This window comes from Dendrobates tinctorius, unplaced genomic scaffold, assembly GCF_039654945.1.
Source record: "Dendrobates tinctorius isolate UK_male_01 unplaced genomic scaffold, ASM3965494v1 ptg000028l, whole genome shotgun sequence".
In the NCBI taxonomy this organism is placed as follows: domain Eukaryota; kingdom Metazoa; phylum Chordata; class Amphibia; order Anura; family Dendrobatidae; genus Dendrobates; species Dendrobates tinctorius.
In genome coordinates this window covers 59,154,624-59,167,419 of record NW_027361696.1, presented here as the reverse complement: position 1 = coordinate 59,167,419, position 12,796 = coordinate 59,154,624, and the positions used below count along the sequence as shown (strand labels likewise).

Sequence of the window (12,796 nt, the reverse complement as noted above, 5' to 3'; positions counted from 1 at the left end):
GGAATTCCATTCCGCGGGAAAATCGCATTTTAAATTCCCGCGATTTTCCCGTGGAAAAACTAGCATTTTGCAAGCGTAATTAGCTTGCAAAATGCTAGCATTCTCCAAGCGATCTGTAGCATCGCTTGGAGAACTGATTGACAGGTTGGTCACACTCGTCAAACATAGTGTTTGACGAGTGTGACCAACTTTTTACTACTGAGGCCGCCTATGCGGCATCAGTAGTAAAAAATAGAATGTAAAAAAAATAACAAATAGTGTTATTCTCACCTTCCGGCGTCCCGCGCATCCGTTCCCAGTAATCCTTTGCGAAAATGCCCGCGATGATGTCCGTTCTCGCGGGATCGCGATGTCTCGCGGTAATTCGCGATGACGTCGCGCGAATGACCGCGAGACTTCGCGATCCCGCGAGAACGGACACCATCGCGGGCATTTTCGCAAAGGATTACTGGGACCGGGAGCGTGGAGAGAAGCGGGAAGTCTGCGCGGGACGCCGGAAGGTGAGAATAACAATATTTTTTATTTTAAATTCTATTTTTTACAGGGATATGGTACCCAAAGCCCGGAGGACAGTCTCCTCTCCTCCGGACCGTGGGTACCATCCGCAAATGTTCTGCTTACTTTCCGCATGGTGTGCACAGCCACATGCGGGAAGTAAGCGGAACAATGCATTCCTATGGGTGCGGGATCGCCGCGATTCCGCAAATTAATGAGCATGCTGCGGCTTTTACCGCGAAGCGATTCCGCCACGGTAAAAACCGCAGCATTACCACAGCATTGCGGAATCCCATAGGGATGCATGGGATGCTTATTTTTCGCGTTTTCGCGGCAAAATTGCGCGGTTAAAACCGCCGCGGAAACGTGAAAAAAACGCCACGTGTGAACTCAGCCTTATAATATAATGCTGAAGTGTCATCTACAGGTCTGGAATTCAGATTGTCATTCACACCTATAATGACTCTCACTACTGGAGATGAGCAAAATTTTTGAAATTCAAATTTTTCAAAATTTCCTCAGTACATGTGGAGAGAGGAGAGAGAGAGAGGACTCTGCTGACCATACGAAAGTACACAACAGGAGAGAGAGAGGACTCTGCTGACCATAAGAAACTACACTACAGGAGAGAGAGAGGACTCTGCTGACCATAAGAAACTACACTACAGGAGAGACAGAGGACTCTGCTGATCATAAGAGACTAAACTACAGGAGACAGAGAGAGAGGACTCCGCTGACCATAAGAAACTACACTACAGGAGAGACAGAGGACTCTGCTGACCATGAGAGCTTATACTCTACAGGAGAAAGAATATATCTGGGTGAAGTGTCCTGCATTTTTGTCCTGATGAAGAGGTCCTGCGTTGTCCTCGAAATGCGTTGACTTTTTAAACCTGTTAATATACAGTTTTCAAGGAAATACTTGTTGGATATAATTATCAGCGGCACATCCAGTGACACTTTCCCCTGATATGTTCTTTCTTTAAGTCATTTGGACTGGTGTCCTGCAGCAACTAATTTATGTGTTTGATACATGTTGCTTTGTTGCAACACCACCAGGTGAGCAGATCCCTGTTGATTTCTGTGTTGTTTTAACATTTAAAACCCTATTGTGTGCTCTTCCTTTTCCCAGCTTTCCTTACTACTATACAAGAGAGAGAGAGAGAGCGAGGACTCTGCTGACAGGCAATAGAGGACCCCACTGACCATAAGAAATTACACTCTACAGGACAGAGAGGACCCCACTGACCATAAGAGCTTACACTCTACAGGAGAGAGAGAAGACACTTATGATCATAAGAGCTTACACTCTACAGGAGAGACAGAAAAGACCCCACTGACCATAAGAGCTTACACTCTACAGGAGAGAGAGAGGACCTCACTGATCATAGGAGCCTACACTTTACAGGAGAGAGAGGACCCCATTGACCATAAGAGCTTACACTACAGGAGAGAGAGAGAAGACACTGCTGACCATAAGCGTCTACACTCCACAGGAGAGAGGACTCCACTGACTATAAGAGATTACACTCTACAGAACAGAGAGAGGACCCCGCTGACCATAAGAAACTACTCTCTACGAGAGAGAGAGAGGACTCCGCTGACTATAATAAATTCCACTCTACAGGAGAGAGGACCCCACTGACCATAAGAGCCTACACTCTACAGCTCTACAGGAGAGAGCGGACTCCACTGACCATAATAGATTACCCTCTACAAGAGAGAGAGGACCCTGCTGACCATAAGAGCTTACATTCTATAGGAGAGAGCAGACCCCGCTCACCATAACAGCTTACACTCTACAGGAGAGAGAGGACCCCACTGACCATAAGAGATTACACTGTACAGGAGAGAGAGGACCCTGCTGACCATAAGAGCTCACACTCTACAGGAAAGGGAAAACCCCACTTATCAAAATAGTTTACAATCTATAGGAGCGAGAGGACTCCGCTGACCATAAGAGTTTACACTCTACAGGAGAGAGAGAACCCCGCTGACGATAAGAGCTTACACTCTACAGGAGAGAGGACCCAACTGACCATAAGAGCTTACACTCTACAGGAGAGGACCCCACTGACCATGAGATCTTACACTCTACAGGAGAGAGAGAAGACACTGCTGATCATAAGAGCTTACACTCTATGGTTGTGCACCTTTCATATTTTGCAAATTTATGAATATGCTTTGGATTTGTAGCAACTGGCCTTTTGCCCAAGCTCCTGGTGTCAAAGACCACATTGTATGACATATGCATCTTCCACCTTTACCAGTGCCCCATGTATAATATACAGTTATGTTTTTGTAGACGATGTACACTCACTGGCCACTTTATTAGGTACACCATGCTAGTAACGGGTTGGACCCCCTTTTGCCTTCAGAACTGCCTCAATTCTTCGTGGCAGAGATTCAACAAGGTGCTGGAAGCATTCCTCAGAGATTTTGGACCATATTGACATGATGGCATCACACAGTTGGCGCAGATTTGTCGGCTGCACATCCCTGATGCGAATCTCCCGTTCCACCACATCCCAAAGATGCTCAATTGGATTGAGATCTGGTGACTGAGGAGGCCATTTGAGTACAGTGAACTCATTGTCATGTTCAAGAAACCAATCTGAGATGATTCGAGCTTTATGACATGGCGCATTATCCTGCTGAAAGTAGCCATCAGATGTTGGGTACATTGTGGTCATAAAGGGATGGACATGGTCAGCAACAATACTCAGGTAGGCTGTGGCGTTGCAACGATGCTCAATTGGTACCAAGGGGCCCAAAGAGTGCCAAGAAAAAATTCCCCACACCATGACACCACCACCACCAGCCTGAACCGTTGATACAAGGCAGGATGGATCCATGCTTTCATGTTGTTTACGCCAAATTCTGACCCTACCATCCGAATGTCGCAGCAGAAATCGAGACTCATCAGACCAGGCAACGTTTTTCCAATCTTCTACTGTCCAATTTCGATGAGCTTGTGCAAATTGTAGCCTCAGTTTCCTGTTCTTAGCTGAGAGGAGTGGTACCCAGTGTGGTCTTCTGCTGCTGTAGCCCATCTGCCTCAAAGTTCGACGCACTGTGCGTTCAGAGATGCTCTTCTGCCTACCTTGGTTGTAACGGGTGGCAATTTGAGTCACTGTTGCCTTTCTATCAGCTCGAACCAGTCTGCCCATTCTCCTCTGACCTCTGGCATCAACAAGGCATTTCCGGCCACAGAACTGCCGCTCACTGGATTTTTTTTCTTTTTCGGACCATTCTCTGTAAACCCTAGAGATGGTTGTGCGTGAAAATCCCAGTAGATCAGCAGTTTCTGAAATACTCAGACCTGCCCTTCTGGCACCAACAATCATGCCACGTTCAAAGGCACTCAAATCACCTTTCTTCCCCATACTGATGCTCGGTTTGAACTGCAGGAGATTGTCTTGACCATGTCTACATGCCTAAATGCACTGAGTTGCCGCCATGTGATTGGCTGATTAGAAATTAAGTCTTAACACACAGTTGGACAGGTGTACCTAATAAAGTGGCCAGTGAGTGTATATACTGTATATTTATGTAGTAAGATGGAGATTGTCAGTTGTCACAAAATAATGTATTATTAAGATCTATGAATCGCATTCCAATTGAGATACCATGATTGGGTAAATGATCATTTGCAATGATAGCTACAGCTCTCCTGACCATATATTAGGCTTTGCACTTACCTGGCCAATGTCCCTTCCTTATTCACCATTTCCGAGCATTGCGCTGTCTTGGCCAACAGACTGTTCACTGTCACCTGCAGGTACGGGTTCTGACCCAGGTCCGAGGTCTTATCTAGAATTTGACGCAGATGATCTTTTGTGTCTCGGGTAATGTCTGGAAGGTAGGGGTGACTCCTTTGCAATTGGGGGACCCCATTAAGCCTTGACAATCCATCCAGCCCCTGTATGAGCTTCTCCATTGTCTTTCTGTCCAGGTTGCCATTGTGCCTTCCATGTAATGTGTGCATGGGTATATAAGGAAGGCAAAAGAATTAGGATCAAAGCTAGTAAGAACCTCAGATATAAAAGAGGCTTAGGTCTGATGAGCAAAAGGAGTCCCACGATGAAGACGATCAGGGCAGGCACAAAGCATTGAGTCGGAGAAGAGGAAGTAAAGGAATTAGACGCAGAAGTAGATGTTGGGAGTTACAGTTATGGGAAAGTGAAAATGAGTGAAGGGAAGAAGGAAGAGGTTGAAAATCAATGTGAAAAGTTACGGGTGTAAAGTTCTATAGTCAGTGACCTGAAAGCAGAGAGTGACAGATCCACAGCGCAGGATCTCTTCCTGTTTGTGTGAGTGTGTCACACCCACTCCACGTGAGCACAGGTGCTGCTGTGATGGGTGGCGCTCACTGATACTGTATCACACATGATGAATGCAGGAAGAACTCGATTTCATACACAGAAGACATTATGGTTTCATACAGTGACACAAAACAGCTCTTGTCAATAGCAATTATCATAGACTGAAACCCTTTGGTGGTGAGTAAGACCTTACCTGCAAGAAGCCATGGAAGGTGCTGACATCCCAGAGGCAAGGTGTAAGCGAATACTCTTCTCCTCTTCATCAAACGTAATGGGGCTATCCAGGACTTTTTTTGCTATGGTGGTTAGTACTTATTGGCAGGTAGTTGTGTGCTACCGGTCTGTTCTACCGCGCGATGGTCACTCCAAGCTCAAAGACGTCATGGACATCTCCTACTTTCAGTCACATCAACAAAGAGGCTCCTTCTATCCTCTCTGCTCTGTCGATGGGGCATCATTGTGAATATCATGTTGATTGACATTGCTGCCTAACTGCTGGGAGCCAGCTGTCAGTCAACATGACGTCGACAGTGATGCCCCATCACCCTGGTATCCTGGTACTGGCAGACCAAGCAAATCCAGCTAGCTGTGCTATCACCTTTGCTTTCTGTTTCTCACGGTGACCTATGGCTTAAAGAATCTATCTCTCCAGGTGAGCTCATAGCAATCCCTAAGTGATCAGTTGACCTCATATTTATGTAGGAGCTTTTATAGGGCCTGCTGTTAAGTTCACACACAATTGAGCAAGAGCAAAGGCATAGCTATAGAGGATGCAGTCACAACTGGAGTGAACCCCATTGCCACAGTGTTATATCAGGGTGGAAAAACTGCAGTATTTGACAGTGGCCAATACACAAGCAGTATTACTCTCCATACATTCCTTACTTCCAGCCATAACACTTATCAATATATAAACTCTGTAGACCAAGGAGGCATTGGATTGAATAAGTGTAAACATATCAATTTGTTATTTCCCTCATGCTTTAAAATGCTGCTCTGCTTGCTCATATTATCTAATGCAAATAAGCACATGCTCAGCAGGAAATCAGAGCTGAAGGCCAAAGTGATTATTATAAAGTACAAGCAGCTAATTCAATGGCAGCTAAAGGGAAAGTATTAGATCCCTTGTGGGACATGTTTATTGATAGGCATTGGTACTGATGACCTCTTGTATTTCATAAGTATAATGTCTGTTACCTGTGCTCTAGATGAAAAGAGAATAATATATCATCAGTGTTCAAATTGCTGTATAATCCAAATATAGCATTACCTAACAGACCCAACATTTAGCGTCTCCCTCTCACACACCACCTCCTCACCTCACCCCCTGTCTGTTGGTGTTCCTCAAGGCTCTGTCCTAGGACCCCTACTATTCTCCATCTACACCTTTGACTTGGGACAGCTCATAGAATCCCACGGTTTGCAGTATCACCTCTATGCCGATGACACGCAGATCTACCTATCTGGACCCAACCTCTCCTCCTTACTGACTGAAATCCCACAATATCTGTCTGCTATCTCAGCCTTCTTCTCTGCTCGCTTTCTCAAACTGAACATGGACAAAACAGAATTCATCATCTTTCCCCCATCTCACTCTACCCCTCCACCAGACCTATCCATCAATGTCAATGGCTGCTTTCTTTCCACAGTCCCGCACGCTTGGTGCCTTGGGGTGATTTTTCGACTCTATGCTCTCTTTCAAACCACATATCCAAGCCCTCGCCTCCTCCTGCTGCCTCAAACTCAAAAATATTTCCTGGATCCGCTCATTCCTCAACCACGAAACCACAAAAACACTAGTGCATGCTCTTATCATGTTCCGCCTCGACTACTGCAACCTCCTACTCTCTGGCCTCCCCTCTAGCACTTTGGCTCCGCTCCAGTCCATCCTACACTCTGCTGCCCGACTAATCCACCTGTCTCCCCACTATTCCCCAGCCTCCCCCCTATGCCTGGCCCTTCACTGGCTTCCTATTGCCCAGAGGCTCCAATTCAAAACCCTAACCATGACATACAAAGCCATCCAAAACCTGTCCCCTCCATACATCTGTGACATGGTCTCTAGGTACCTAACCGCACGCAACCTTTGATCATCTCAAGATCTCCTTCTCTATTCCCCCCTTATCTCTTCTTCCCACAACCGCATAGAAGACTTCTCCCGTGCTTCCCCCATACTCTGTAACTCTCTGCCGCAACACATCAGACTCTCACCATCAACGGAAACCTTCAAGAAGAAGCTGAAGACCCACCTGTTCCAACAAGCCTACAGCCTGCAATGATCCTCGGTCTACTGAACCACCGCACGACCTGCTCTACCCTCTCCTACTGTATCCTCACCCATCCCTGTAGACTGTGAGCCCTCGCGGGCATGGTCCCCTCTCCTTATGTACTTGAGTGTCCCTTGTCTTACACATGTTTATTATGCTTGTCTATATTTCCCCTTTTCACATGTAAAGCGCCATGGGATAAATGGCGCTATATAAATGCATAATAACAATAATAAATAATAATATAGAAGCCAGAAATTCTGCATTTTTGAGCAAAAGTAGCATTGAAGTAAAATGCTGAAGTCCTTGTATTCTAGTAAGGACTGTACAATGTGCAAGCTGTATATATAAATATAATCGCATTTTTTGGATTATAAGACGCACTTTATTGTCATAAAAAAATTTTGAGGAAAAAGGGAGTGCATATTGTAACAAGATATCTTACCTGGGGGAGAGTGGCAGTGGAGCGTGATCACAGGAGCCAGGGTCACTGATTCAGGAGGTCGGCGGTGGCAGGAGGAGTGGGTCGATGCTGCGAGTTCGGTCCTCTCAGAAGAAGTCTGCGCCAGTGTACTCTCCTGTACATATCCTTGCAGTGGGCTTTAGGAAAGTGGCCTTTGGAGGTGATGAATGCGAAAATTAAGATATAAGGAGATCTTGGACAAGATCTCACCTCCCGAGATATCAGTCTTCGCATGTGCCACCTCTGGCAGTCACTTTCACGAAACCCTCCAAAGGGATGTCTACAGGAGAGGTGATCTCCGTTCACCGGTGCCAACATCATCTGAGAAGATGGGACCCGCGGCATCACCCCACTCCTCCTGCCACTGCCACCAAACTCCTGAATCAGGGACCCTTCTGAGAGGATGGAGCCCGCGGTCTCGCCCCACTTCTCCTGCCACCACTGCCGAACTCCTGAATCAGTGACCTTTCTGAGAGGCTGGGGCTGCAGCATAGCCCCACTCTAACCGCTACCGACCTCCTGCATTATGCTCTAAGGGGTGGTTGCATTATACTATAAGAGGGGGGATGCATTATGTTCTATGGGGGTAAAATTATATTGATGGCGGGGCTGTATTATACTCTGAGGTGGCTGCATTATGCTCTATGGGGTGGCTGCATTATACTATATATGGGCTGCATTATACTGTATCGAGGACTATGGGGAATACATTATACTATATGAAGAACAATGGTGTGCATTATACTATGGGAAGTGAATTGTACTACATGGATGACTGGCGGTGTATTACATTATATGGAGCACTATGAGGAGTGTATTATACTATATGGAGGACTGAGCTGTGTATGTTAATATATGGAGGAGTGTATTATATTATATTATATGGAGTATTGAGTGTATATTAATATATGTAGGGCTATGAGGAGTGTATTATACTATATGGAGGACTATGGGGAGTGTATTATACTATATGGAAAACTGAGGAGTGTATTATACTATATGGAGGACTATGGGGTGTTAACTGTAGATGTGCTGCTGATAACATGATACTGTATGGGGACAGATTGATCCATTAGTGATCATTCTGTCCCCATCATTCTTTCTCAGACGGTGGAAAGAGGCCGGGAAACTAGTGTTGAACGACTTCAATATTGTCGATAACACTCATTTAGCATCCTGAACTCAGCTCATGTAAATACAATCGAAATGCTTGTGTGATGTGCAATATGTTAGCATTTGGGGTCCCATTTTAAACTTTGCCTAGGGCCCCACTTTGCCTAAAACCGGCCCTGTCTGTGATACCAAATCAGAGATGTAGTATGAGAAGGGGCAGGGTGGGGTTGCAGGAACTTGTGTAGGAGGTGGAAGAAACCCTGATAGAAGTAGGGCCAGCAATACTCAGTGTCAGTGGCACATGTGTCATGCCAGGGTGAGACTTGGCCTCAGCCTTCACAATGTTCACCCAGTGTGCAGTCAGAGAAATGTAGCGTCCCTGGCCAACAGCGCTTCTCCACGTTATGGTTGTTAAATGTACAATCCCAGTAACTGCAATGGCAAGAGTACAGGTGATGCTACTGGACACGTCCTGGATCAAGGCCAGGAGACCATACTGGGAGGAATAGTGGCTGCTGGGGATGGAGTACTGAGAGTTGGCAGAAAAACTCCATGTCTACGAGCCTAAACAGCAACATTTCCACAGCAAGCAGCCTGGAAATGTGCCCATTTAGCCTGTGGGTGGGTGGCTGGGAACTTTCTTTTTTGTTCCAAGGTCTGGAGTAGGGACAGCTTAACTCTGTGCTGGGACAAGTTTTTGGAAGTGCCAGATGATAGTGCCTCAGAATGTGCATGGATAGGTACAGGGCATTAGGTATCTGCGCCAGTATTAATGACAGGGGATTAGGAAGCACCTAGCACAGGGGAAGAGGCAATGGTGTCACCTGATGGCACCAATTGTGGGCCCAGGCATTCAGCCTATGAGTCAGGTTCTTAGATGACATGTGCCAGATCATGCTGGTGGTGGTTAGGCTCTTGTCATGATCCAGGCTGGATCTGACAGTTTAAATGGACAAAGTTGAAATTTTTTTTCCATTGGCTAGGTGCCAAAGTGATTGCCCCCGGTGGCCATTAGAATTATTACACGTGGTGTTTCATTCTTAGTTGCCCGGTGGTGGTGAGTGGTATCGCACCTTAGTTTTAGGGTTAATATGCACGCAATTACAAATCAGGTGTTAGGCTCTATAAAAGAGAGCCAGGTGGGTTCAATCACTGTTGGTGATATTGTGTGTTCATTTGGCAAGTAAGCCTGGGGGAGGAAGGAGCGAACATGAGTCTTGCGCAGCCCAGCCAGAGGGGACGAGTGGCAGCTAGGTGGTCTGCAAGAAGGGCTGGCATGGCGTGGTGGAGTCACAGTTTATGGTGTTGGCAGGAAGTGCTTGCATGGCTTGGTGGAGTGACGACTAGAGTTGAGCGACTTTTGGTTTTTTAGGGTCGCGTTTCGTTTCGTGAAACCCGACTTTTCCAAAAGTCGGGTCGAGCAAGATCGTCCGATTATAGGGAAAAGTCGGGGTCGTCCCGAAACACGAAACCCAATGTAAGTCAATGGGGAATAAAAGTCGGCAGTGAGAGGAGGACAGGAAACACACCTACAGTGCCCATTTGAATGCCAAAAGCATCAATTCTTCTTACTTAAGCTTGTCAACCTTAATTAACTTCATAATACAAGTTACGCACTGAAAAATGGGGGTTATTTGGCTAAAGTTGTGGGGGGGGAGGGCTGGCTGCAGGTTTTCATGTGCCCTGGGCGAAAGAGCGCCCCTTTAACTGATACCACAACTCATCATGCTCCGATACGGCAGAGAAATAGCGGTATAGTACAATGAAAAATACCTCACTTTTTACATCTCATGACGAGGCCCATCTATTTCTCCATACAAAATCATTGGTCCCATATAATGTTTGAAACAGTATATGATGAGCTCCACATAATGCTACAGTATATGTTGGTCCCCATGGATGAAGCTCCACTGTCTTATGGGCCCAAATAATGCTCCAAACATAATGGGCCCCATTTCTAATGCTCTAGTGTATAATGGGCCCTGTAAATGCTGCTCCAGTGTCTGATGTCCACCTTTGGAATGTTCCAGTGTATGGTGGGCCCCATCTATCATTCTCCAGAGTATAGTGCTCCCCAAAAATTGCTGTCCCAACATTGAAAACAATCAAATAAGTCTCCTCGCTAGGGAATCCCTGTACTTGTCTGGACTCCTCGTCGTCCCCATCTTCCATCTCACTGCACAGTATTTCAACTTTGCAAGTGCTGTGATCCTGAGCAAGCAGGGGGGGCCCACTCGTTGGCGACGGCACTGGCACAGGGCCCCTGATAGTACGGTGGTGTGTCTGATGGCGGGTGGGCCGAACCTGCACTTTCATCTGCAGCTTCCTCTTTGTCACCGTGTAAGATGGAACTGTATATGGGAAGGGTAACCTGAGTTTCATCAGGGTCAGATTCAGGTCGTGTAGCGTGCGAGGGGAATGTAGTGGTCTGGGTCAATGTACCAGCAGATTCATCGAGCAGTGGCTGGGCATCAGTGCACTTGTGTCGCCCCCAGGAGTACGGTCGCCACAGTGGCATTACCTTCTTCCTAGGGAGTGTGATGTCATGCTTGGGAGCAACGAACGATCTCTCTAGCAGGTTAACTGATTGGGCGGCGTTATTCCCACGAGTCATGACCCTCCAAACAGCGTTCATGAAGGCAAAGTGTTTGTTTTACGTGGGCAGTATGGTTGCAAAGCTGAACCTTAAAGGAATGTCCAGAAGGGCACAACCAGGAGTGGAGCCTACGGTTAAATTCGACTCAACCTGGGAAACCTCAACCATGCCAGCTACAGAACAGATGCACACATTGCAAGCTTAATTCCGTTAACGAACGAGACTCCGTCATGCCCCGCGGTCCGAGTCCGGCTTACTAGAGGGACACGTGAGGCTCTGGCACATGAGATTGGCCAATAACTGGTGTGTCATGCCCTTACATGTCCGTGGCTGCATGTGCGCTACACTGAAAAGGCCAGCGTTTGTCGCTTACAGGTGCAGATAACCCGCTGAACAACGTGAGTGATGGGGATCACTGATTACAATTATTACCCGCGAACAATGATTTCCCAGTAAGTGCAGGTCAACCGCAGTTCCGGAATTAGGCCTAACCGTCATTCCTGAAAAAATGAAAAACTTACGTGTGCAAACCACAGGTGCTGTAGCTTGCTTAACAGCTCGCCAGCCGTTCTCACGCCCAGTATGGATTACACGTGATTGCACAAAGGTGAGAAAGGGTACCGTATCCCCAGATAACATGTATGGATAGCGTACACATTCAAAATATACACTCACTGGCCACTTTATTAGGTACACCTGTCCAACTGTGTGTTAATACTTAATTTCTAATCAGCCAATCACATGGCGGCAACTCAGTGCATTTAGGCATGTAGACATGGTCAAGACAATCTCCTGCAGTTCAAACCGAGCATCAGTATGGGGAAGAAAGGTGATTTGAGTGCCTTTGAACGTGGCATGATTGTTGGTGCCAGAAGGGCTGGTCTGAGAATTTCAGAAACTGCTGATCTACTGGGATTTTCACGCACAACCATCTCTAGGGTTTACAGAGAATGGTCCGAAAAAGAAAAAAAATCCAGTGAGCGGCAGTTCTGTGGCCGGAAATGCCATGTTGATGCAGAGGTCAGAGGAGAATGGGCAGACTGGTTCGAGCTGATAGAAAGGCAACAGTGACTCAAATTGCCACCCGTTACAACCAAGGTAGGCAGAAGAGCATCTCTGAACGCACAGTGCGTCGAACTTTGAGGCAGATGGGCTACAGCAGCAGAAGACCACACTGGGTACCACTCCTCTCAGCTAAGAACAGGAAACTGAGGCTACAATTTGCACAAGCTCATCGAAATTGGACAGTAGAAGATTGGAAAAACGTTGCCTGGTCTGATGAGTCTCGATTTCTGCTGCGACATTCGGATGGTAGGGTCAGAATTTGGCGTAAACAACATGAAAGCATGGATCTATCCTGCCTTGTATCAACGGTTCAGGCTGGTGGTGGTGGTGTCATGGTGTGGGGAATTTTTTCTGGGCACTCTTTGGGCCCCTTGGTACCAATTGAGCATCGTTGCAACGCCACAGCCTACCTGAGTATTGTTGCTCACCATGTCCATCCCTTTATGACCACAATGTACCCAACATCTGATGG

General features: G+C 46.7%; 1 protein-coding gene across 1 annotated transcript in view; it reads right to left on the bottom strand.

Annotated features, from left to right (window-relative positions):
• CBLC (Cbl proto-oncogene C) overlaps positions 1–4,809 on the bottom strand; it is a 77,484-nt gene extending 72,675 nt beyond the window's left edge. Inside the window, exon 1 of the mRNA XM_073570803.1 lies at positions 4,197–4,809. Coding sequence (XP_073426904.1) covers positions 4,197–4,483 — 287 coding nt within the window. The 5' untranslated portion in view covers positions 4,484–4,809. The remainder of the gene's footprint in view (positions 1–4,196) is intronic.
• Between the last annotated feature and the right edge of the window lie 7,987 nt (positions 4,810–12,796).